Source organism: Mya arenaria, chromosome 13, assembly GCF_026914265.1.
Source record: "Mya arenaria isolate MELC-2E11 chromosome 13, ASM2691426v1".
NCBI lineage: Eukaryota > Metazoa > Mollusca > Bivalvia > Myida > Myidae > Mya > Mya arenaria.
In genome coordinates this window covers 45,692,114-45,715,786 of record NC_069134.1, presented here as the reverse complement: position 1 = coordinate 45,715,786, position 23,673 = coordinate 45,692,114, and the positions used below count along the sequence as shown (strand labels likewise).

Here is a 23,673-nt window from a genome sequence, read left to right as displayed (position 1 = left end):
ATTTAACGATAAGAAACATATGGGACAAGTCTCGGGCTTACCGCAATGCTCAGATTACTGAACTAGGCAGACATTTTCAAACTCAAAGAACGCTATCACGTACCTAGATATCGACCTTATATGACTGGAACATTTTTCACATAATTATGTTTCTCCTAAATTAGATGTGAAATGACTTATTGACTGCCAATCGGATGTTTTGTTTAATTTTTGATATGCTTCTGACAACATGCGTCTCTTGATTTAATATGCTTTACCATGGTATATCAAATCGTGTCATCTCTACATATTTCCATCCCTTATAAGAACGTTATGTTTACCCCCATTCGAATTAAGATAAATGATGTTTACATTTGAACCTATTCAGCCGCATTTTATTTTTACAAATAGTTATGTTAAAAATAATAACTATGGTGCACAATGTACCAACATCTGCTTCCCTTGTTGCTTTTGTATAGTTAAACTATGGAATTTCAACAATATTGAATTTCCACCCTGCATAAAACGTTTTTTATTTTACAATTAAACCATAAACATCCAGTGAAAAAGTTGCTCAGACGTTGTTGAAGTTTAGGTATGTATTAATGTTTCTCTGAATGTTATATATAGCTAGAGAAAAGGGGTGTTTCAGATATATTTTTAAATCTTAAACTGAAGGTCGGTCATTTGGTGGTGTTGTTGTAGGCCAAACAATACACCCTTTTGTAGATGGCTACCCAAGGCAGCTTCCTGTGGAGTTTCAATACATTTGACTCAGTAGGTTCAGAGGGATGCTTTTATTGTTGGTATATTGCAATGATCTTGTTGTATCTTTGTAGAAGGTCACTCTTGGATGCTTCCTCTGATGTGTCATTGAATTTGGTTTCAGAGAAGATGTCTTTCGAATATGACCGATCCTATAAGCTCACCTTAAGGATTTGGCAATATATATTAACAACAACAACAACAACAACAGCGGCAACAACAACAACAACAAAAATTAAACAAAAACGACAGTAAAAAAAAAATTACAAATGGCTTGTTGTTTAATAAAGTGCTTAAAAACATTAATCGTGAAGCCGAGCTCAAACATTGTTTTAAACTTTAAAAACATACACACACACACACACACACACACACACACGCACGCGCACACGCGCACACGCGCGCACACACACACACACATACATACACCACGCCTTTCACTGATTCTGTGCGGGGGCACACTATATGGGTATGTAGTCAATATTGTAAAACATTGATCTCTTAAAGTTATATTGATCTTGAGAGATCAATGTTTTACAATATTGACTACATACCCATATTGTGTGCACCCGCACAGAATCAGTGGAAGGCGTGGTGTATATATGTATGTGTGTGCGTGCGTGCGTGCGTGCGTGCGCGTGCGTGCGTGCGTGCGTGTGTGTGTGTGTTACACAAGGGAAACAACTTAGTTTAATGTGTAAGAGTTATTGTTCTTTTCTTTTTAATGAAGGCAAGTTCAAATTATTTTTTTTTCTGCAAAATGAAATTAGAACTCGTATCTAAAAACTCATCGTTTATCGTGGCTTGTCAAACAAGGACTTTATGCTGTGTGAGCATGCCTTAGCAGGCGCTTAGGAGCTGGCTAGTAACGTCATTGGGGCCGCGAATATTTGATACCGATTTTATTAATAATAGTATCTTAAATAAAGCTACGCGCATATAGATTAATACCAGTCTGACACGATATTGAATAAACAGGTCACCATGTCATAATTAAACCTGTGATCATCTAGCTCATTGGCGTGTGAATGGCGTGAAAACAGTCGGCGAATAATTAAATACGGGTAAGTGGAAGAAGAGGCAATTTTTGATCTTTCAAAAACTGAAGTTCATTGTGATAATTGCAATTACTCGTTAAATTAGAATTGTCATTCAATAGCCAGCAATGTGAATTATTTCAAACTCGTCACATTAAAGTTTTACTTTAAAATGGACGTTCAAAATCAGCCTAAACATTTTAAATTTCCAAAGAGATCTTTTGGCACTAAAAGACTGAACACATGGCATACAACTAGCAATGGTTCCAAAGTCACTCATGGCTTCACTATGAAGAGGTAAACTGTGCTAATTTAACATACATTGTGAGACTGCGCAAATATGAATAAATGCTACTAAACGATAATAGTTTATATCTATTAACTATTTTAACCGAAAAGGGTGATGATAAAAACATGACAGTAAAACCTGAACTCACTGAAAATCGAGTCTTTCAATGCTCCCGGGCCCACCCCTTCCGCGGCCCCAAAGTCAATCTTCTTCCTATGCGCCTGCTTAGGGTACATACCAAGTACACCATTCTTGAACCACCTCTGGAATCCGTGTCCGATAGACACACCTCTTGCTTAGTGGAATTGTGTTATGCGCAATCCTGCCCATGAAGACGGTTTTAATTTCGACAAAACATAGTTTAAAATATGATCAGTAAAACAATAAAAATCACATAAGATATAAACCAATATGAAACAACTCGTATTGTTATTTATTAGTATACCTTTTTCGCTAACAAATATTGCTCATTTTATAGTTGTGTATTTATTGCAGGGCACACGAGTCGAGGGCAGCACTCCGGGTAGACTAGTGTAGTGTCAACGACTGGGTAACAACCGGGGATCGGCGTCAGATCCTGACAACTGAAATTTAGGAATACAATGAGGTAAACAACAACAGTATTGCCTAATGTTTTACTTTGTTGAGTGGCGACGTGGAATGGAGGTTGTTTTGTGATGATAGATAGATAGATAGATAATTCTTTATTTCCTCCTTTGAAGAAGAGATTTAACATGGCATTACATAATACATATACATATACATATATACATATTTATAAGTGTGATCGAGTATGTACATATATACATGGAGCATATTTGTATGACTTAATTACATGTGATTTATAAGACAATGATAATATAATTCCAATGTCTATAAGTAAATATATTTACATGTGTGTACAAGTACTTATGATTAAACAATACATATATAGCTTAAAGGAAAATAATTGCGGTAGTTAATTCGTGTTGCCATTATTACTACATATGGCATAACTCAAGTGCAAATTATGATTTTGTAAAATTGTAAATATTTTTAATGCCAATAGCCTAATGCCTAATTCAGTCGAAAGCGAAAATGATTAGACAGTGTATCATTATTTTATTTTATTTTCACAAAGAAAATGTGTCAATTTCATGTTGTCTAATTGAGACGAAAGCGAAAGAAATTAGACAAATGTTTGGCTCACACATATTTGATAATAATTTATGATAAATTATGTTGATGAGTAAGAATTCTGACAATCAGGCGCAAAATTGACACAGTTGAATGCTGTGTGAATGTAATGTCCTAAATCTGTTTTAGGAACACAAACGGTTTAACAAGTAAATGCGAATATCTTGTAATGACCTTATACAGAGATACCCGTAATTCATCGGTAAGATGTTAAGTATGTAAAACCGGAATACATCGCGACAATTTGCTTTCGAAAGCTTAGCTTACAAAAAGCTAGTGAACATTTCATTTCCTAACAAAGAATGCAGTTTACGCCAAAGTAAGTGTTGAACACTATCATTATTGATGCAAAAGAAAAGTATAATTATGGTGCCCGATGGATTCAGTTTGCATTTTACAATGTGTGCAAATATACACGTACGGTTTAGAAAAAAAAGTTGACTTAGCAGAAACACAACTGAGTGGCAGTACGGCAAGTATTCTCTGTATAGTTGTGCAAATTTCCAAGATATACATGGAGCGATTTCTCTTTGTATGCTGATAAAATCGGACATTGTTTCATCAATTGATAGTCTTCGATAGAAATCATTCGAAACGTATTGTCTTATTGATGTTCTTACACGGCTTTTCCATATCGAGAGTTCAGGAAATTGTCCGCTTTCAATATATGTCTTCAAATGTTCATGTAATTCATACTTTCCAAGAATTTTGAATATATCTGGGAAAAAGCCCTGTATGTTTTGTGGTCTTTTAATGTATTGTACAAGTCGAAAATTGAATAGATTCTTCACACTCTTGTGGTTTGATGAGTGACACATTTGGCCTAGAAAAAAATAGTTTCCTTTTATCGATTTCATTTTCAATAGGAATTAGGCCTACAGATGATAAAGCAAAGTCAGTTTTTGTGGATTTCGGTAAACACTGCATAGCTATAATGCATTGTCGGTGTACGGTTTCTAGAGATGATCTGTGTGTCTCCGACATCGACGACCATAGCTCACACCGCCTTGAAGAGAATTTATCGTTGGCCCACCTAACTCGTCTAACTTGTATAATAATACTTTTTCAAATAGTTTAAGGATAGTTGAACATCAGGAAATTGCTCGATAACTATTAGGGTCTGTTTTATTTTTATTTCCACCTTTGAAAACAGTGGTTATTACTCCTCGTTTTAATTATTTTGGAACAAAATGGAATTTCAACATAGTTTGGAAATATATTGTCAGTGTCTTTATGATAACCTCGCCGCCATATTTCAAATGTTCATAGTTAATGTTGTCGTAGCCACTTGATTTCCCATATTTACAGTTCTTTAGTTGTTTGATAACATCTGGTTCTGTAATGGAAGGTAACCATTTTAACGTCACATTCTAAATTTTCTATAACATTGTTTAATTCTGTTTTACGTAAAATATGTCTTTCCATATCAGTTTCATCAGGCGAATAAAGGTCAGTAAAATAATGTTTCCATCCTTCGTTTATTTCTTCCGGTCTATTGCAAGTTTTACCAGAGAAATACATTTCAAATACGCTTTTTTTGCGTTTTCGGGAGGATCGGGATCTTTTTCTGATAATTCGACTATTGGGGAGTAATATTGCTGAGTGTTTTATGGCTTCGTTTGTTCGGTGGTGGTGGTGGTGGTGATGGTGGTGGTGTTAATGTGTGTGTGTATTGGGGAACGAGTATCGCATCGAAAAGACCAAGTGGGTTGCAGCCTCGGATCGGCGTCGGCTTCTGATAACTAAAATATGGTCCAGCTAGCCTCATGTGGGCAAGATCCGAAGTTATGGGTCTGGTTGTCAGGTCACACTTTGTAGTTCAGACTAGCGTCTGCAACCGGGATAGGCAATAACTTCAAACGGCTGGATTAATAGGTCAATGTAATATTATTGTTTGCTTAACTGCTGTGTGTTGAAACATTCAAAGACAGCGCCGATAATCCCTTGTACAAAAAAAAGAAAGCATCGTAAATTAATGGTTTGAAAAAGATAGTGCTTTCGTACGGACAATGTGTATTCTTTACCTTTCGCATCCATATCCTCCGTGGTCACAGTAGCACTCGATGCAACTTCCGGCGACGTTCCAGCGCTCACCCGCTCCTCGGTTGTCCGGGCAAATTCCTGAAACCGCGATGTGAACGTTCTAAACTAGACCATACTCGGGTCACTGATAAGACTGTTATCTGGTAACACCATTAACAAATATTGAAATTATACACGCTCGCTTTTGCTTACATTTTGTTAGGTATCATTCGAAATAGCTTCGTTTGGAGATTTAAAATATTGCAAATGACCAAAGCAAAACGAATTTAAAGGTTTTGGGGGTAAAAAGGTAAAAATGTGTTTATGAAAACGCAAATACAAAAATGTCAAAATAGCAATGTTCAATATTCAGGTCAAACACCATCATTTGCTCTTTACTCATAAAATGCATTAAAATACCACCTAGTGTTGGTCGAATATAGCAAGACGTGTATATAGAGAATACTAGGTTAATGCCGTGGATGGCGGAGGAACTTATAAATTCCGCAGCCGAGCCAAATGAACTTTCTCCATCCACGGCACTAACCTAGTATTCTATTTACTAGTATCCTGTTACTTTGTTTCCTAAAACACTATAAACTACCTTAAAATTATCAATTATCTTTAAAAATAAGGGAGACAACTGTGTTTCCCTCTTGACCTCGGGGCACTTGGTATCCATGTTTAAATGCGCCCCAAGAATAGTTCTCAAAACTATTAAAACATCAATACGTTTAAAGTCAAAGTATTTGCATTTTAATACGTCAATATCAATTCAAAACTTAAAAAGCTTTTAAAAGTGTATAAACTTGGATCAGTCACCAAACATTATTGTATCATGTAACAATTATTCCGCAAGTCACAGACTACACATCATGGTCATGGTTCAAGATCACGAGCATTTTCAAACGATCGCCACATGTGCAATGAAATTAATTCATTTTGATATTAAGGAATAAAGTGCTGGATGTTCAGAACTGCACCGACAAAGAGAGAATTCACACCTGCAGGGGGATGGAATTTTCTGGGTGAATTGTTGTTGAGGTGTGTTGTTCTCGAACTATTGATAAGATTCTGAAGCAATATTTGTGCTTTTCCTCTGACTTTTCAGAATAGAAAAGAAGTTTGTTTTCGCGGTCACATGACCATCTGACTGTAGATAAACATCACGTGATCTACTATCCTTATAAACTAATATTTACACGGCACCTTGTTATTGGACCGATTTGTATGCTAGTGACAGGATAAAATTATTTTATACGTACACCCATATTGAACATGACGTGACGTTGCATCAGGTTGATGAGAGCATTTAATTATTCATCTGGATGCTCAACAACAGGCGCAAAAAAGAACCTGTGTTTCCACTAACCAAACCACTCACCTTTTTGTCACGACCCTACACTGTTTTTGCGTTTTGATCGATATGGGGATTTTTTGGAAGTTTCCTACATAAACGAGTTAAATGCTTAGTCAATGACCATATATACTTTTTTCACTTCTTCACAATATGTATCTTCTTATATAACTTCATGTTTTTTTTCATTATTATTTGAGTGTGTGTGTCTTATGTTGATCATTTAAAGATGCACTCTTACTTCCAAATAAGATTTGTCATAATTAATACAATTGTTAAAATATATCAAAAAGGATTACCAGATATCGAAAACAATGTTTTTTATGAATGAAACCGAGTTTAACTTAAAAGAAACGTGCAGAAAACACGGTATTTCTACCTTATGCGACAATAATAGATCACAGTTAATATTTTAGCACTCACCAATCATTTAATATTTTTGCGTTTTCTGCTATTAAAAACATAGGTAAAGTTTTGTTATCAATAATTAATATTCTCCATAAACGCAATATTTAATAAGTAGTTACAGATTTATCACTCAAAATATATGATTGCTTTATGTGTATGTATGGATTTTGAATAAGAGTGTCACTTTAAGTGAATTTTATATGATTAGGATTATACGTTCACAATGTGTTTTGGTTGTAGAAGACCACATTGTAAACCTGATATTTATGTAACCATAGTATGTCTTATTGTGTCATCTTCTTCAAATAAAGTTACTTTTATTATCATTATCATTATCAGTATCATTATTATTATTATTATTATTATTATAACCATATTATACTTAAAACTTTCTACAATATATATAAACCCTAATATAGGTCGGTTCGGATTAGAATCCCGGTTCTCAAAAAGACAAAAAAAGAAGGAGTTATGTCTGTTTACCTACTCTAATTTTATTGGAGATGTTAGTGGAAAGTCATGTAATTATGTTTTGCCTGATTCAAAACGGTGATGCAAAACGAAACGAAATGTGAGATATCACAATGAGAGCATGAGTTTGAGCTTACCAAAATTAATACCAAAATCAATTAAAGTTAAAAAAAAGTTGAGAAGATATTCATAATGAAATACCTGCATTGTAAAAGTTTGCATAGGCACATGCAAAAACTGCGAGAAAAACAAAGGTCTTCAGCGTAGACATGTTTGCTCGTACAGGTCTTGTTCGAAACTGAGATACACCGAGAGGTCGATCACTTACGGTGTTATTACGGTTTTAGACTGGCACCAAGACTGAATTTCAACTTTGCTATGTTTCTTTACATTGTTATATCTGACTGGAATACGACTGGGCGAATGTTTAATTGCTAGAAGGACGGAAATGCCAAATTAGTTTCTACGTAGAACCGAGAATACAGGTAAAAGAAAGCTTTCACTAAAAGTGACGATTGTTCCGATGTGCCAGACAGATTGTATATGCCTATATTCAGTAAGAGCAAAAACAATAGGCATATCAGCAGGACGCCGTTATTGTTAACTTGTAGCGCGTGGGAGCGATGAACTAAGAGGTAGGGACATGGAACTTGAATGCGACACCTCCAGAGATAAGGACATACGTCTCGAGCCCGACATGTCGCATTTATGTTCCGAACCTCTGTGTCATGATATCTAAAAAAACTAAACAGCCCGGACACGACCACCTATAGTCTATGTGCATATGTGCAGCATTCCATAGCGATTAACTTCTGAATGTGACCATCGGGGTCAGGAGAGGGGGGGGGGGGGGGGCGTGTACGTGACAAGTCGCATTTATGTGCCAAAGCACTGTGCCACTTTTTAAAATAAATCCAAATGAAATACCAAGCTACAGCCCGGATACGACCACCTTTACTTTTTCGTGCATTACATTATAATTAACCTATATGTGTAACCTTGACCTTAAATGAAGTGACGAGGGTGACACATCGAGTTCGTGTGCTGAAAAACTATGACATGTTATTGAAATAAGTGCAAAATTACAGCCTGAACACGACCGCCTATTCGCTTTATTCATATACAGCATTTCATAATAATTATCCTCTAGTGTGAACCTGACCTTCGTGGGCCTTGCGTTATTTCAAAATCTTAAGGTGTAGACAAAGATACCTTCTAGGCCCGGAATTGTAATATGCCCACCTTAGAGGGGCAAATAAGAGCAAGGGGGCACATAATATGAGACTTTAACCCGGTGAAAATACACATATTCGCCGCTATTTTCGATAACAGACTTAAAATCCTTAATTAAACAGTCACATACTCACAATACGTGTATCCCCCATGAAAAGGCTTTAACCAAAGTTTTTATGAAATACCGTCGGGGACCAGTTTTCATGGGAATATGCCATATTGTCCGTAGAAAGATAAGGATAGCACAGACAGAACGTCGTCTGGATGGTCTATGGCCTTTATCCTAGATGACCCACAAAGGCGTAAAAATATATCCTTTCGTGTTTTAATATTTTCGGCTGCAAGCCGACAGCTTTATTTGACAGAGGTATTAAAGGAACATTGAAATAGTGCCTGACACGGCAAAATAAACACTTAAATATTTATACACCACAATCTGCGTATCAATAGAACTACTTTCGTGGGGAGTCAAAGTACATGCTTATGCGTGTTTCAAGTATATTTATGACAAAACATCGCGTGTTATTAACAGAATAATTATACCTCTAATATGATGAGTTTAATTCAAGAATTTTAACATTAAAATCACATTTACAAACGAAGACATTTTACTTTTCAACGACATGTATTTATGCCGTGTAAATTTGCAGGAATTTTATATTCATGAGCGGCTACAAATATAGTCCAACCTGATTTTTAGAAACGCGACTAGTCGCCTGACACGACATATTGAACATGAATATATTAATACACACCACCTGCGTAGCAACAGAACTACTTACGTGAATGTGGGGCGTCAAGTACCTGCTTATGTGTATTTAACGCGTTATTGCCTTTTTTATGACAAACATTGCGTGTTACTCTTAGTACAGTATAGTTGTACCGTTGCAATTTGGTGAGTTTTATTGAACAAAATAATGAAAAATAATGAAAGTATACCATTTACATACGAAGTCATTTTACCCTACATCCAATAGTAAGCTACACCACATGTTTGCACCCCGTGTGACGTCACACATATCCCGGCATTCAAGACTGACCCGGCAAACCCCGGCAAAGAACAATATTTTATGAATGAAAGCTATTAAGAAATAAATCATACGCGGTTAAAGAGTTCATGTCATGTAATATTTTGTGAAATAGCTTTTATGTTTCAAATGATTTTTTTCAGCAGCAATCGAACCATTGTATTTGTTTGAGTAAATTATTTGGATTATACCTATCACAGTGTGTCAACGTTATGCCTATTGCTATTTTGGACTATAGGGTGTACGGTGAATTATATTAATTCAGACAACTGAAAATATTGGAACGCTGTTTTCTTATTTTAATACGGTCAAAAGATGATGTTCTGTGCCAAAAATCTCATTATTAGTAAAGCGTTAGTAATGCTTTTAACCATAAAACCAATAGTTACAAGTGTAAATATAAAAAACATGATCTTATCTTTTGTCAGCAGTCTTATTTCATCAGTTTTCATACTGCTTTTCATTAGCTTATTCCAAGCCAAAAAGTAAAAGAAGTTGTCAAAACCTTTAATCTGTGACTGAGAGTGCAGCACTCTTACAGATTGAATGTTTTGACTACCGGTACTTTATTTATTTTTGTCTTGGAACGGGCCAATTTATGTGAAAATGCATGTTAACCATTCATATAAGATTGCTGACAATAAATTTGTCAGAAAATGTTTATATTTAAGTTCAAAATGTTTTATGCATTTTTCTTAAACCGTTAGTAACGCTTTAAGCCATAAAACCTTTGTTTTCGACCTGAAATATGGAAGTCTGCAATCTGATATTTTGTCAGTAGTCTTATATCACTGGTTTGCAGATATTTTAGCAAAAAAATAGGTCATTCCAAGACAAAAAATACAAAAGTTGTAAAAACAGTAAATCTGTGAGAGTGCAGCTTTAAATGACTAAATGTTTTGATTTGGCTCAATTTTCACCTAAAATCTTATAGTTTTGTGGCATCTAAATGGTTTGTTTTTAACAACATTACATGTGCAAATGTATATATTTGTTCTTAAATTTGTAATTTAGATTGGAAGATTCATTCTCTTGAAAGTAGAAAAGGGCATGTTACATACTGTTATCACTGCCATGACAGAAACCATATTGAGGAGCTGGTCCACCTGTAGGAAGAATTGCGCTATTGGTTGGAGCAGCACTATTATCCAGCCATACACCAGCACTTAGTTTGTCATAGGGAGCATTTCTGAGCAGTTATGGAGACCACTAACTATGCAGGTATGTCATAATCAAAATCTTGGTTTATATATTTTTTTTATAATTTAGCATCTGTTGAGAAGAAATTTATTTCTAGATTGAAGGCACACACTATAGATTGATGCCCAAAAATATATTTCTTATTTTAATGCATTATCATGTCTAACTCATTTGACTTAAATGATCAAAGCAAAAGAAATGCAAATGATTAATCTGCAGATAAACAAATGTAAGCTTTTTTAACTGGGGAAATTGTTTCCACTTGTCTATTAATTAAAGAACACATTTATAATTAATAATGTTTAATCTGTACACAAATCATATGCCTTCTTTGTTTTAACCATCAATGTCAAAGAGTCCAGCATGAGACATTTCCTAAATCCAATAAAAAATAATTGAATATTGATGCAGAGTTCAGTTAGAATATAATATAACTTTTTTGCAGTTGTTGCAATGAAACTTGCACCAGTGTGTTTTCTGTGGAGATAAAGAGATAGTGTCCAGCAATGAAGACCCAACTCAAGATCTGACCTTGTAAGGCCAATATGAAAAAACTGTGTGGGAAAATGGGAAAAACCTGCAGTCAGGAATGCACGGAAATCATCAAAAGAACAGTGTTAAATTAATCTTGAATAACTTGATATTTATTTTGTTTGACATATTTATTCATGGTGCAGTGAAAACATTCTTTTTTTCTCATGGTTATTTAAATTTAGAATTGATAGGAGGGAACATCACTATGTAGTTTCATGTTCATAGTCAGATTAAAACCCATGTACATGCCCAAATGAGCATTCGAAAATATCAAAATGGTACTTGTTGTATGTAGTGTAAGTTAATTAACATAATAAACAAAAATATTTAATCAATTTCAATTTATTATGCCCCTTTCAAAGAAGAGGAGTATATTGCTTTGCACATGTTGGCCACTACGTCCGTCTGTCTGACAGTAGACCAAAACTTTTCCGGGTGATAACTCTACAATTCCTAGACCTATTGTCAAACTTGACATGAAAGTTTGGTTTAACCAGTAGATGACCCCTTTTGATTTTAGGGGTAATATGGTCAAAGGTCACAGTGACCTTGAACAGGAAGGTGTCAAACCATACATCTGACTGATAAGTTGACAATGCCTGCACCTATGGCCCTCAAACTCAACATGGAGGCTAAGTCTGACTATTAGAAGATCCTATTGATTTAAGGGGTCATTGGGTCAAAAGTCAAGGTCACAGTGACCTTGAATGCCAAAAGGTTGTACTAATAATGACTGGACAAAGCCTGCACCCATGGCCCTTGAACAACTTGACTTTGGGTTTGGGCCTGACCAGTAGGTGAGCCCTATTGATTTGTCACAGACCATTGAATGCAAAAAGCTTGCCTGTGTGACAACTCGACAAAGTCTGCACCCATGGCCTTCAAACATGAAATTTAGGTTTGGGGTGACCAGCAGAAGACCCCTTTGGATTTGGAGGTCAAGGTCACATCTCCAATATTGGTCATTAAAACTATGTCATTTACTTATTCCCTGCTGCTAAGAGGATACATTTTTATCAGCAAATATCAGCCATCATCTGAATATGAGTGAAAACTGTACCAACTACCCTCATACTTTGAATAGCATAATCTTAAAACTGCCTCAAAGGCATCTTTTGTCAATGAAAAACCAGCTGTCATTTCGGTCCATGCATATTTCATTCAATTGTCCAGATATTCTTGACAACATGGCGCTAATTAATGCTGCAGGTTTGAAATTTAAGACATTAGTTTTTTTTCTTCAGCACCATGCAGATTTATTAACACTTTTATAATAAAAACAAACCAGAAAACAAATTTTAAAGATATTAGTTTTTTTCATGGTATGATGCCACAGCACCATGCAGATTTGTTTTCACTTTTATATCAAAGGAAGTAACTCGAGCACAAATTTTGTAGATAGTGGACTCTGTTGATAGAAGTTCTGGGAGGCATTTTTAGGCTTGAAAGAGCATCATTTTAAAGTTATATTTTTATTATGTCCCTTGAATCTTGGATATAGTGTGTATTGTATTTGCATTTTAAAGACATTGGCTTCAACAGATCCTAATGAAATGAAGGAATGTAATTGCTTACTGAAACTGTTATAAGCGACGTCATAAATTGAAGCAATTTTAACATAATGAATATGCATTTAACTAATTTAAAGCAGTTCAAAATTAGGAAATTTGAATTAAGAATCTTGTAGGCCATTGGATACATGATTAAGTAGGGTCAATATATTTGTGCTTATTATAATCACATTTATCCTTCTTCATCTACCTTAAAGAGTGTTCATCATTTGTATGAAATCATTTGATCACGTTTCATTTGAAAGAACTTTGCGGTAGTGTTTGCTTGCTTCAGTTACGTCACCGACAGTCTTGCAGCGCTTTCAGCGCTTTGATTTGTTGCTGTCTTTTGTTTCCTATAATTATTTTCTAGACGCAATCAAACTAATTTTAACCACGCATTTATAAGCTAAGTACTTATTCTGTCCAAATTGCAAGTATTTCTGCAGACAATCATAAGTATCACAGCGTGTCGTGGATGCATGGCTCAGATATTGTCATTCTTTTTGTAACAACAGGCCTAATGTACCTCGATTTAAGATGTTTTAGAATTAAAGATGTTGATGTAGCTTTAATATCTGTTAAAATTGCCGAGTAACTCATTCAAATACTTTTACTCCAGAAATCAGAAAATAAACGATTTTTCATCAGACAATGAGTATCTGTTAGAATCATTAAATGACCACCATTGTTCTTATTGGCGCCGCACTGAAGTGCGCGCCTATTATGGAATGGGAATTTATTTTAGTTAGTGGTAGGAGCGGTTTTTAAGTTGATTGACAGTTGGGTTTTACTGTTATTTTATTATGATTAAAAAATGCAAATGGGTGGCGATTGCATGGGTGTTAAAAATGCTATTTATGTTTGAATAGATTGTCTTCAATTTATCTTCAAAACATTATATCAGAAGAACGACAAATAAGTTTAATAACTATTCCCGATTCGTTTACGTTTTCTGATTAGTTACCTGTAATATCATGTGCCGGAAATGTAAACATTCGGAGGAGTTCCGAATGAAATGTAAAATGTGTGGACCGGTAATTATGTGAATGGAAAGAATGATATTTTATGTTGTTTTGTTATGTTTACTGCATTGATAAACCATGAGGTAAGCTGTTTTCTTTAATATAATCGATATTGGAATTAAATGTTCACCTAACTTTATTTGTTAATGTGTTTAAGGTGACATTAGTAAAGTTTTACTACGATTGCCCCCGAGTTGTTTTATTTTCATAACACTACACATATCCGGATGTTGCTATTTTTAGAACCAGAAGGTATTTCCCCGCTACTCATAGGTCAATAATGGAATTTCTACATCGCCGTTTAATAGTTGGAAACTAGGTGATTTTTTTTGATGAATATACGTTTAAAATAAGTAGACACTAAAAGTGCACACTGGCAGTTGATTACGATACATCTAACAATTTGAGTCATTACAGTAAAACATGGATTATAAGTGAATTATACGAGTAAGAGGAGATATCCTGTCGAAAAAACGAATGTCAACAATCAGTTTGGAACTGGGATATTCGTATCAAAGGGCTATTCATGTAAGTATCCTTGAGTAGTTGTGTACGTTTATGTGTTCAAAAATGTTTGTTTTTTTAATTTATCTTTGGAATTCTTAAATCATTTTTATTTGTTAATGTTAAGACAGCGTGTTAATATTTTTACATGTACTATAAATATACATGTTACATACTTTACATCTACTTATATAATGCACCAGTCAAATGAAACCACGCGGTCCGAGGAACAGCTGGGACTTTGACTTTCGGTCCAGCCAACCCCGGGTAAAATCCTCGTCCTGCGGGGACGAACTGTTGGTCAAATCCCCGCCATATATTTTGCTCAAAGACAAAACCACCGCATTCACCTGGCACTGCGAGGCCACCTGAAAGGTTAAAACACAGCCCATTTCCCCGGCTATCCCTGTCATATCCCCAGACCTGGGGGGCCGTGGTTACAATTGACTGGTGCATTATGTACATGTTACATATTTTTAAATGTACTTATGTACATCATTTATGTATATGATATGGGTATGTAATCTTTTATTTGATTGTTATATCTTAGAAAAAATTTAGACTTAAAAATACCCATTATCTGTTTACAAACTGCATATTTTCAAAATAAACCTGTATTAAAAGATGTACATGGTTTCGGGCTGGAAGCCACAACAGCTTGGACACAAGCGACATTCATTTGCTTGGTGTAGGTCTCGTTGAACGCCATACTGTTGTGAATCATTATCAACCAAATGCACAACAACTACACATTTGTGCCTACCAACCCTTACTCTTGGCTAAAACGGATATTAGTGCAGAATGTATAATTAATACATGTGCATTTGTATTTTACGGTTGTAGTTTCTGTTGGTTGATAATCAGAAGTCTAATTTCTTTCAGGCAGGAAAAGGACTGAATATTACTATTATATGAAGAATTCCAGCCTGCATTAAATACTTTGTTGGATCATTGAGACAGATTTGACATCCATGTCTATCCACAAGCCAGTCACATCTGATAGAGATGATGTGAGTATTTCATATAAAACATATTTGAGTTGGTTTTTGTTGTTTTATAAACTCACTGTTTTCAATAATCCAGTGGTGGTGGTGGTGGTGGTGATGGTGGTGGTGATGATGAATTTTATTGATAAATTTAGTAATTTTCTTTATATTATATACATGTATGTATCAGCTTATTGTTGTTGTTTTTAAATAATGTTGAGAAATATTAAACTGTTTGTATTTTATTTTGTATATGTATGGCAGTATTTTTATCTATACAAATTAGTTAGAAAGTACTTTTTTTTCTTTTACAGCACTAAACATTCTAGATGGGTAAAGAACCTGAAGGGGCATGCAAACCAAATCAGCATTGACTCAGCATTGAGTAGTTATCATCTGTGCACACACTACAAGTACAAACGCATGGGAACAAACCAAACTTCAAATGTTGAAGAGTGAAGAATTATTGTGAAAAATTATAAATGTTAGAATACCATTGACTAAATAAAACAAATAGACATCGATTACCAACAGAGACTGTTTACATGTTATAATATTAAAAAGACATTAGTTGAGAACTTTCACTCTGACATTTTTGGAGGGGCATTACCGCCTACTTAGTGTTCTTGTTTCTTTACATATTTTAATTTAAAAGGACATTCATTGTTTTTAAATCTGAATTCTGAGTTAGTATCACAAGTAAAATTCATTTATTTGAATGATTACATTTTATGAATAAGTCCAATTAAGCTTTTTACAAGAAAAAGGTTAATTTTTAAGCATTTTATTAGTTATACATAATGTCATATAACTATACATTTTTATATTTCCTTCAAAACTGAACGGTAAACTATCATAAATTGTCTTTTAAATTGTTCATTAGACAATATTTAAAATGATTTCAGCAGGTTGTCTTGTTATTAACTATTTTTTATGAATTTATAAAACTGCTATATATTTTCAAACATCGAAATACTGCTCTGTTCCGAAGACTCACAAGATCAATCAAAATGATTTTTTTCCATGTGTATCAATAATATGTTCGGTTGAACTTAATTTTTCTGTTAACTGAAGTTTATTTTACCCGAAACTGTTGTGTTTATTTCATAATCTCTGATAATGTGAAAAAAAATCAAATATAGACAAAATATTTTTAATTCACAGTAAAAAATCTTCAAAATTTGGATAAAAGTCCCATAGTGTACCATGATAATAACTATGTTGTCGGTAAAAGCTTTATAAAAGTGTGTATTACTTATACCTTAATTCAGTGTAAATAATTATGGCCTTTAAGGATTTGTGTTTTCATATAGATTTCCTGTTATATTGAGCTTTGTTAATTTTTGTTGTTGTTTTGTATTATGTACAATTACTACTTCTATTTCCTAACTTTTCTCTCATTTGTCAAATTGAATTGTTACATATTTAAGTGAAAAAACACACACACTATTTTTAAAGATGCACTCTTACTCCCAAATAAGACTTATGATATTTAATATTATTGTTTTCATTTTTCAAAATGGGTTCATAGATGTCAACAACAATGTTTCTAATGAAGGATCTGGAGTTCAATTTGCTAATTAATAAGAATGAACATAAAACATGGTATTTCTGCCTTGTGATACTATAGTAGACCACAGTAAATCTTTAAGCAATCACCAATCATTTAATATTTGTCATGCTTTCTGCTATTATAAACAGGGTGACAAGCTTGTTATCAGTAAACGATATTTCAGTAAATGCATTATTTAGTAAGTAGTTATTGTTTTTTCATTCAATTTGATGTGTGTTATAAATACAATTATATGTATTGATTTCAAATAAGAGTTTCACTTTAAAGATGCTCATTTAAAGATAATGAACAGACAAACAAAAACTAGACACATTTGATACTAATTATATGCTTGATTATTGTTTTATATATAGGTGACCTCTGATTTGTTTTGGAGATATTCATAAATGGGTGTTATTCTTTATTGTCTTCAGTTTCTTATACATTTAAGGATTTTTATAATTGCTTTTCTGGTATATATTACAATGTAATTTAATGCAAATGAAAACACACTTTAAACTAGACACATTTGATACTAATGATATAAATGATTATTGTTTACATGTACTCTTGATTTGTTATGAAGATATTCATAAAGGGGTGTTCTTCATGTTATCATACGTTTTGGACTTCATTTAGTATTGCTTTTCTGGTATATATTCATTTAATGCACAAAGAAATTGTTTTAAGTGTTCAGTATCACTTTCACACATTGTTTACTATTATTTTTTTTTGCATATTTAGCCTATTTATGCTTATATGTGCATTGTTGTATTTCAAAACCTTTGTGAAAAACAGTATTATTTCTTTCATACATAGTCTGATACATATTCAGTTTGAATGCGTTATTTTTATCATACTAGTATTTGAAAAAATTGCCATTGTCCAATGAGACACATGCTGTTTTTGTGTTAATATCAACTAAAAACATCCATTTTCAACTCTTCTTTACAATATAAATGAAGAAGTTAACATAATAACTCCATTGACTAGATTTTTATGCACTTTTACATTACATTTTAGTATTATTAAACAGCTAAAAACAAGGCATGTTATGTTATAAATGTATTTCATCTAGTAGACAATGTTCACTTTTTATATGACAGTTCAATAATTATGTTCTATTTATGTTTGCAACTTTACAGTTCAATAATTATGTTCTATTTATGTTTGCAACTTTCGGACGAAATGATAATGTTTATTTAAGTACTACACAAATTGTTAAAATGTTATTTCATATCACTTATTCTTCCCTACAAGTTGTCATTCCAGCATGGTGACGTTGCCCCCTCCCCCTATATGATTAGAACTGCAGTGTACATGAACAATAACTCTATTTCAGCGTGTTGCTGAAGGGTTATTCCCTTTGTATCTTTTCCTGTCCGGAGCATAACTAAAAACTACTTTTTTTGGTTTTTCATTAAACATCATTCAATGGTATTTAGCACAACGAGAGGAAGTGCAGTGCACAATGACTAAAGCTGTTTTTAAGCTAATTACATAATTATTGCCCTTTGCCGCTTTTTCTTGACCAGAGCATTTCTTTAAAACTACTTATGGTATTGAAATAAAACTTGGTATATATATGGGTATGTGGCAATGACAAAAAGTATAGTGCACAAGCACCCTAATTCTGTCGTGTTCTTTAATGTACCCCACCCCTAATGAAATGTTCAACTTGAAAATCTTCAATTTCAATGCTTTTGCCTATGTTACAAATATTTTGAGATTTTCATAGATGCGGTTCAATGCACCATAATATGCTTGTTGGCCTTGACATTCCTTGTTTTTCAACATATAACAAGTACATAAACTATTAAACGGCGCCCTTTGATGCTTTGCATCAATGGTCTTTCTTGTTTAGTATATTTTGTTTTTCTCTCAACCTGACTGGTACCTTCAATCTGACCAAAATTGTACACAACCACTAGTCAAGAGTGGGAATATAGGAAATACAAGTTGTTTGATCAGTAACCTAAATATTCTTGGATATTTGAACATATCATAATAATATATTTGTAAAAGTTATTCATATTGTGTGTAGTGTAGGTAAGATCAATGTCAAGGTTTTTTTGGCTAGAAAAAAGAAGAAAAATGAGTCCTTTATTATAACATCGATGACATAGCAAGCCTTAAGTATTTTCGATAAAGTAATATGGTAATCCATCAATGCATAAGTAAGTTATAGCGCAGCCACGAACATGTGTACTCTGACCTTTTAATGTCTCATGTGACCTTGACCTTTGAGGTATGAACACGGGTCAAGGTCACTGCACATCGTCTCAATGAGGACAGCTTTTGTACTAAGTAATATGGTAATCCATCACTGCATAAGAAGGTATAGCCCGGACATGAACATGTGTACTCTGACCTTTAAATGTCTCGTGTGACCTTGACCTTTGATGTATGGACCCGTGTCAAGGTCACTGCACATCGTTTCAATGAGGACAACATTTGTACCAAGTAATATGGTAATCCATCAATGCATAAGTAAGTTATAGCCCGGACACGAACTGTTACGGACAGACAGACGGACGGACTGACTGACAGACGGACAAAGTGCATTTCTATAATCCCCTCCCCACTCCGTGGCGGAGGATTAAAATTATTGACATGAACACAGTCCAACTGCTTATTGAAATTCATTATTAACTGCTGATTGAAATTAATTTGTTCAAATGCATAATGTATTTATGCATATGTGATGCATATATCAACCAATACATTACTATATAATATATTAACAGAATAATGATCGTAAGTTATACAGTGAGACAGGTTTTAACACTGTATACTGCGACCTCTGTAAATAATATACTAGAGTAAGGCAATTGAAAAAAGTGAATAAAGGGTTTATATTTTGTGGGATCTTGAATTCGTGGATTACCCAACCCACGAAAACCACGAACATTAATGCCCCACGAACATTAATGATTTCACAGTATATGAAACATGTCAGTATAATAAATGAGTTGAAATGGCCATTACTGACCTGTTACCCACAATATAAGCATCACCTATTGATAGTGAAGTAATTCAACAAAGTTTCAGACACGGAAATGATGTTAATTATCGATCGGATTTCTGGCTTGAACAAATAGCACTGTGACCATTTAACATGGTTTTCATATAGAAAATATTACCGAAGTCCTAGCCCTGATTGACACCTCCTCACTTCAAAAGTTGGACAGGACACAAACGGCCAAAATCTATAAACTACGTATGTATTTCACCCAAAGAAAATTCAGGAGCATTAAAATAAACTTGGAAAGTGTAAAAAAAAATTTAAATAAAAGGTCTAAATACTAGTTTTAGAAATAATACTGGACAATATCCTTCTAATTCAAGCTATAGGGAGGCCCTTTGACACATGAGCAACCGATCAGTTTGACTTCTTCCACTGAATGCCAAATATTATTTATTGTTCCGATTTTTCTGTCATATCCGAAGCACACACTATACTGCTATGATTACATCTTTTTCAGTATTTTATAACGATTTAAATTCTAATTCGGTATTGAACAATTTAACAACTACGAACGTAATAGGATACCTTGTGTTTTTCACTTCCTATATGTGACCGTGAAGCAGTACAGTACTTTATGTGTTCTAGTACCCATATCTTACCTGTTCTATTTTCCCCGCGTATTTTCGACTGCTTTACTTGGTATTGTAGTTAAAAGACCGGTAATGAATGACAATTGGTACACCAGTTGATTCTGAGATATTGGTACTAGAAAACTAATTTTAATTTCTTCTCTACGTTGTCCAGAGCAACGGCGCTCCCGTAAATATAAAGATATAACAAGCAAAATCGTTGAATTGATATCCCCCACCTGATTAGGCTAAGTCAAGATATGGAAATCAATTGTTGATGATTATATATATATATATATATATATATATATATATATTATGAGTTTGAGCTTGATTGCAACTGTTTGAAATAAAAAAAAATATTGTATATAATGTAACATTTAGAATTGACCAAGAAACCTAGTTATGACTCCATGTTACCCAGTTCCAAACTAATCTAAGATTTCATCAAGCAAACATTCTGATCAAGTTTCATGAAGATTGGTCCAGATATATGCAAAAAATATAGCCTCTATATATAGTCCACAAGTTTTTTTTTAAGATTTGACTGAGTGACCTTATTTTTGACCCCATATGACCTACTAGTTTCAAACTATTCCAAGATTTCATCGAGACATTCTGACCATGTTTGAACTTAATCAGACCAATCACCACCATATAATAGTTTCCAACAAGATTTTTGCAAGATTGACCTAGTGACCTAAATTCTTATCACATATGACCCAGGTCAAACATGTCCAAGAGTTCATCAAAGAATACATTCTGAAAAAGTTTCATGAATATAACACCATACATATTGCCTCTGTGTTTCAAATATTTTTCTAAAATTTGACCTAGTTACCTAATTTTTTGACCCCATATGCCCCACTTTTACAAGCGGTCCATATTTCATGACAGGGGTACATCATGACCAAGTTTGAACATAATCCGACCAATCTCCATTCCGGACAAACATTTTGACCTTGTGACCTAATTTTCGTTCATATTGTGACCCAGTTTTAAATAAGTCCAAGATTTCATCAAGGGAAAGATTCTGATTCAGTTTTGTGAATATTTGACCATGTATAATGCCTCTAGTATGTTCCAAAGATTTTTCTCAGATTTGACCTACTGACCTAGTTTTAGACCCCATGTGACCCACTTTTTTAAGTGGTCCATATTTCTTTATTTATTATTATTTTTTTTATATGTTACCCAATTTTATTTACCACCAAGAGTTCATCAAGGAAAACATTCTGATTAAGTTGCATGAATATTTGACCATGTATAATGCCTCTAGTATGTTCCAATTTTTATTCTAAGATTTGACCTACTTACCTAGTTTTTGACCCCATGTGACCCACTTTTTTAAGGGGTCCATATTTCTTCAAGGGGTACATCATGACCAATTTTGAACATAACTTGACTAATCATTACCATGATTGGTTTTGGAAAAGATTTTTCTATGATTTGACCTAGTGACCTAGTTTTCGATTACATGTGACCCAGTTTTATTAATGACCAAGAGTCCATCAAGGAAAACATTCTGATAAAGTTTCATGAATATCTGACCATGTATAATGCCTCTAGTATGTTCTTAAGATGTTTTTCTAAGATTTGACATAGTGACCTAGTTTTTGATCCCATGTGACCCACTTTTAAAAGTGGTCGAGATCAAGGGGGAACATTCTGACCAAGTTTGAACATTACCGGACGGACGGAAGGACAACGCCAAAGCAATATCCCACTCCCGAAATCTTCGATTCGGCGGGGGGATAAAAACTCTGGCCTAAAAGCTTAATAACCTACAAAGGTTGATCAACAGCATCCGGTATAAGTTTGCAAATCCGGTTTACTTGCAAACTTAGTTTTTTTATTATCTTAGATATCAACTTCAAAAGCGACACATAGAAAGTTTGCCCATTAAATAAGAAATATTTTGAGTAAAATTAAAAAAAAAGTTTTAAGAAATATGAAAATTTTAATTCCAAAATTGATTTCTCCCGTTGGCCACCAATTGGATTTTAGGTCCCCCGCGGGGTTTTGGCAAACTCCAATTGGAGAATTTTCCATATGAGCCGAAACGGGGGAAAAAATCAGCAATTTGAAAAAAATCAAATATTACAATTTGGAACAGAAAATTACATTTCTATGTATGTCTGTAGTACTAGATTCATAAGCATAATTAAAATCGAATAAATAATCAAAAATTATGATTTTGTAAAAACGGCTCTCCAATTGGGGAAAATTCCAATTGGAGAATTCCACAGTCAATTTCTATAGACAAAAGCCACCAATTGGAGTTCACAGAAGTTGGTGATCACAGAAGTTGGAGGAATCACCAGTAGGAGACTTTCACCGTATAACATCTGCAGGGGAGAAATAAAGTTGTGATATATACATGTCATGATATTATTGCTCATTAATTTAATATTGTAGATTATTCAAGAAAATAACATTGCAAGATGTTACCTGATTTCGAGTATTACATCGGTGTTTTCACTTGTGACGTTGTGTGCAATCTAAAACAGTGATCTTAAATACAACTGCGTCAGATTTGCGAATTATTTATCCTTTTCTGAAGCCTTCTGGTCCTAGATGCTCGAAAATATTAAATACTTTTAAAAAGAATAACTTACTAATTTTCATTTCCTGGTGGGCTCAATTTGTGTCTTTCAGTTAATCGAATAGGTTAGAGAACACCATCTTATATTGTCAGTAGGTACATTAAGCTATGTTGACTTAGTGACAAACTTAATTTGATCACTCCAATTTAAAGAAAAAAACCTTTCGATGTGTATCTTTTATCCTATGCAAAAGTGGCTTCTTTTTATTATTTCGTTTCCATCACTCACGGTATGTTATTTTTCTTGTCATATGAAATGGGTACATATATGTATGATAGCACTATCACGAACCTATTACCAGTATAGGTTAAACAATTATTTATAAGTCAGTGATATTATTTATAAATGTTCTAT

At 33.9% G+C, this 23,673-nt stretch overlaps 1 protein-coding gene across 2 annotated transcripts in view; it reads right to left on the bottom strand.

Annotated features, from left to right (window-relative positions):
• Positions 1-2,482: 2,482 nt before the first annotated feature.
• Positions 2,483-23,673, bottom strand: part of LOC128214456 (rho-related GTP-binding protein RhoA-D-like) — a 79,062-nt gene continuing 57,871 nt past the window's right edge. For both annotated transcript variants that reach the window (XM_052920936.1, XM_052920934.1), the window contains exons 5-6: positions 5,271-5,367; positions 2,483-2,654 (exon numbers count right to left, since the gene is read on the bottom strand). In XM_052920936.1, the coding sequence (XP_052776896.1) occupies positions 2,641-2,654; positions 5,271-5,367 (111 nt within the window). In that variant the 3' untranslated portion in view covers positions 2,483-2,640. The remainder of the gene's footprint in view (positions 2,655-5,270; positions 5,368-23,673) is intronic.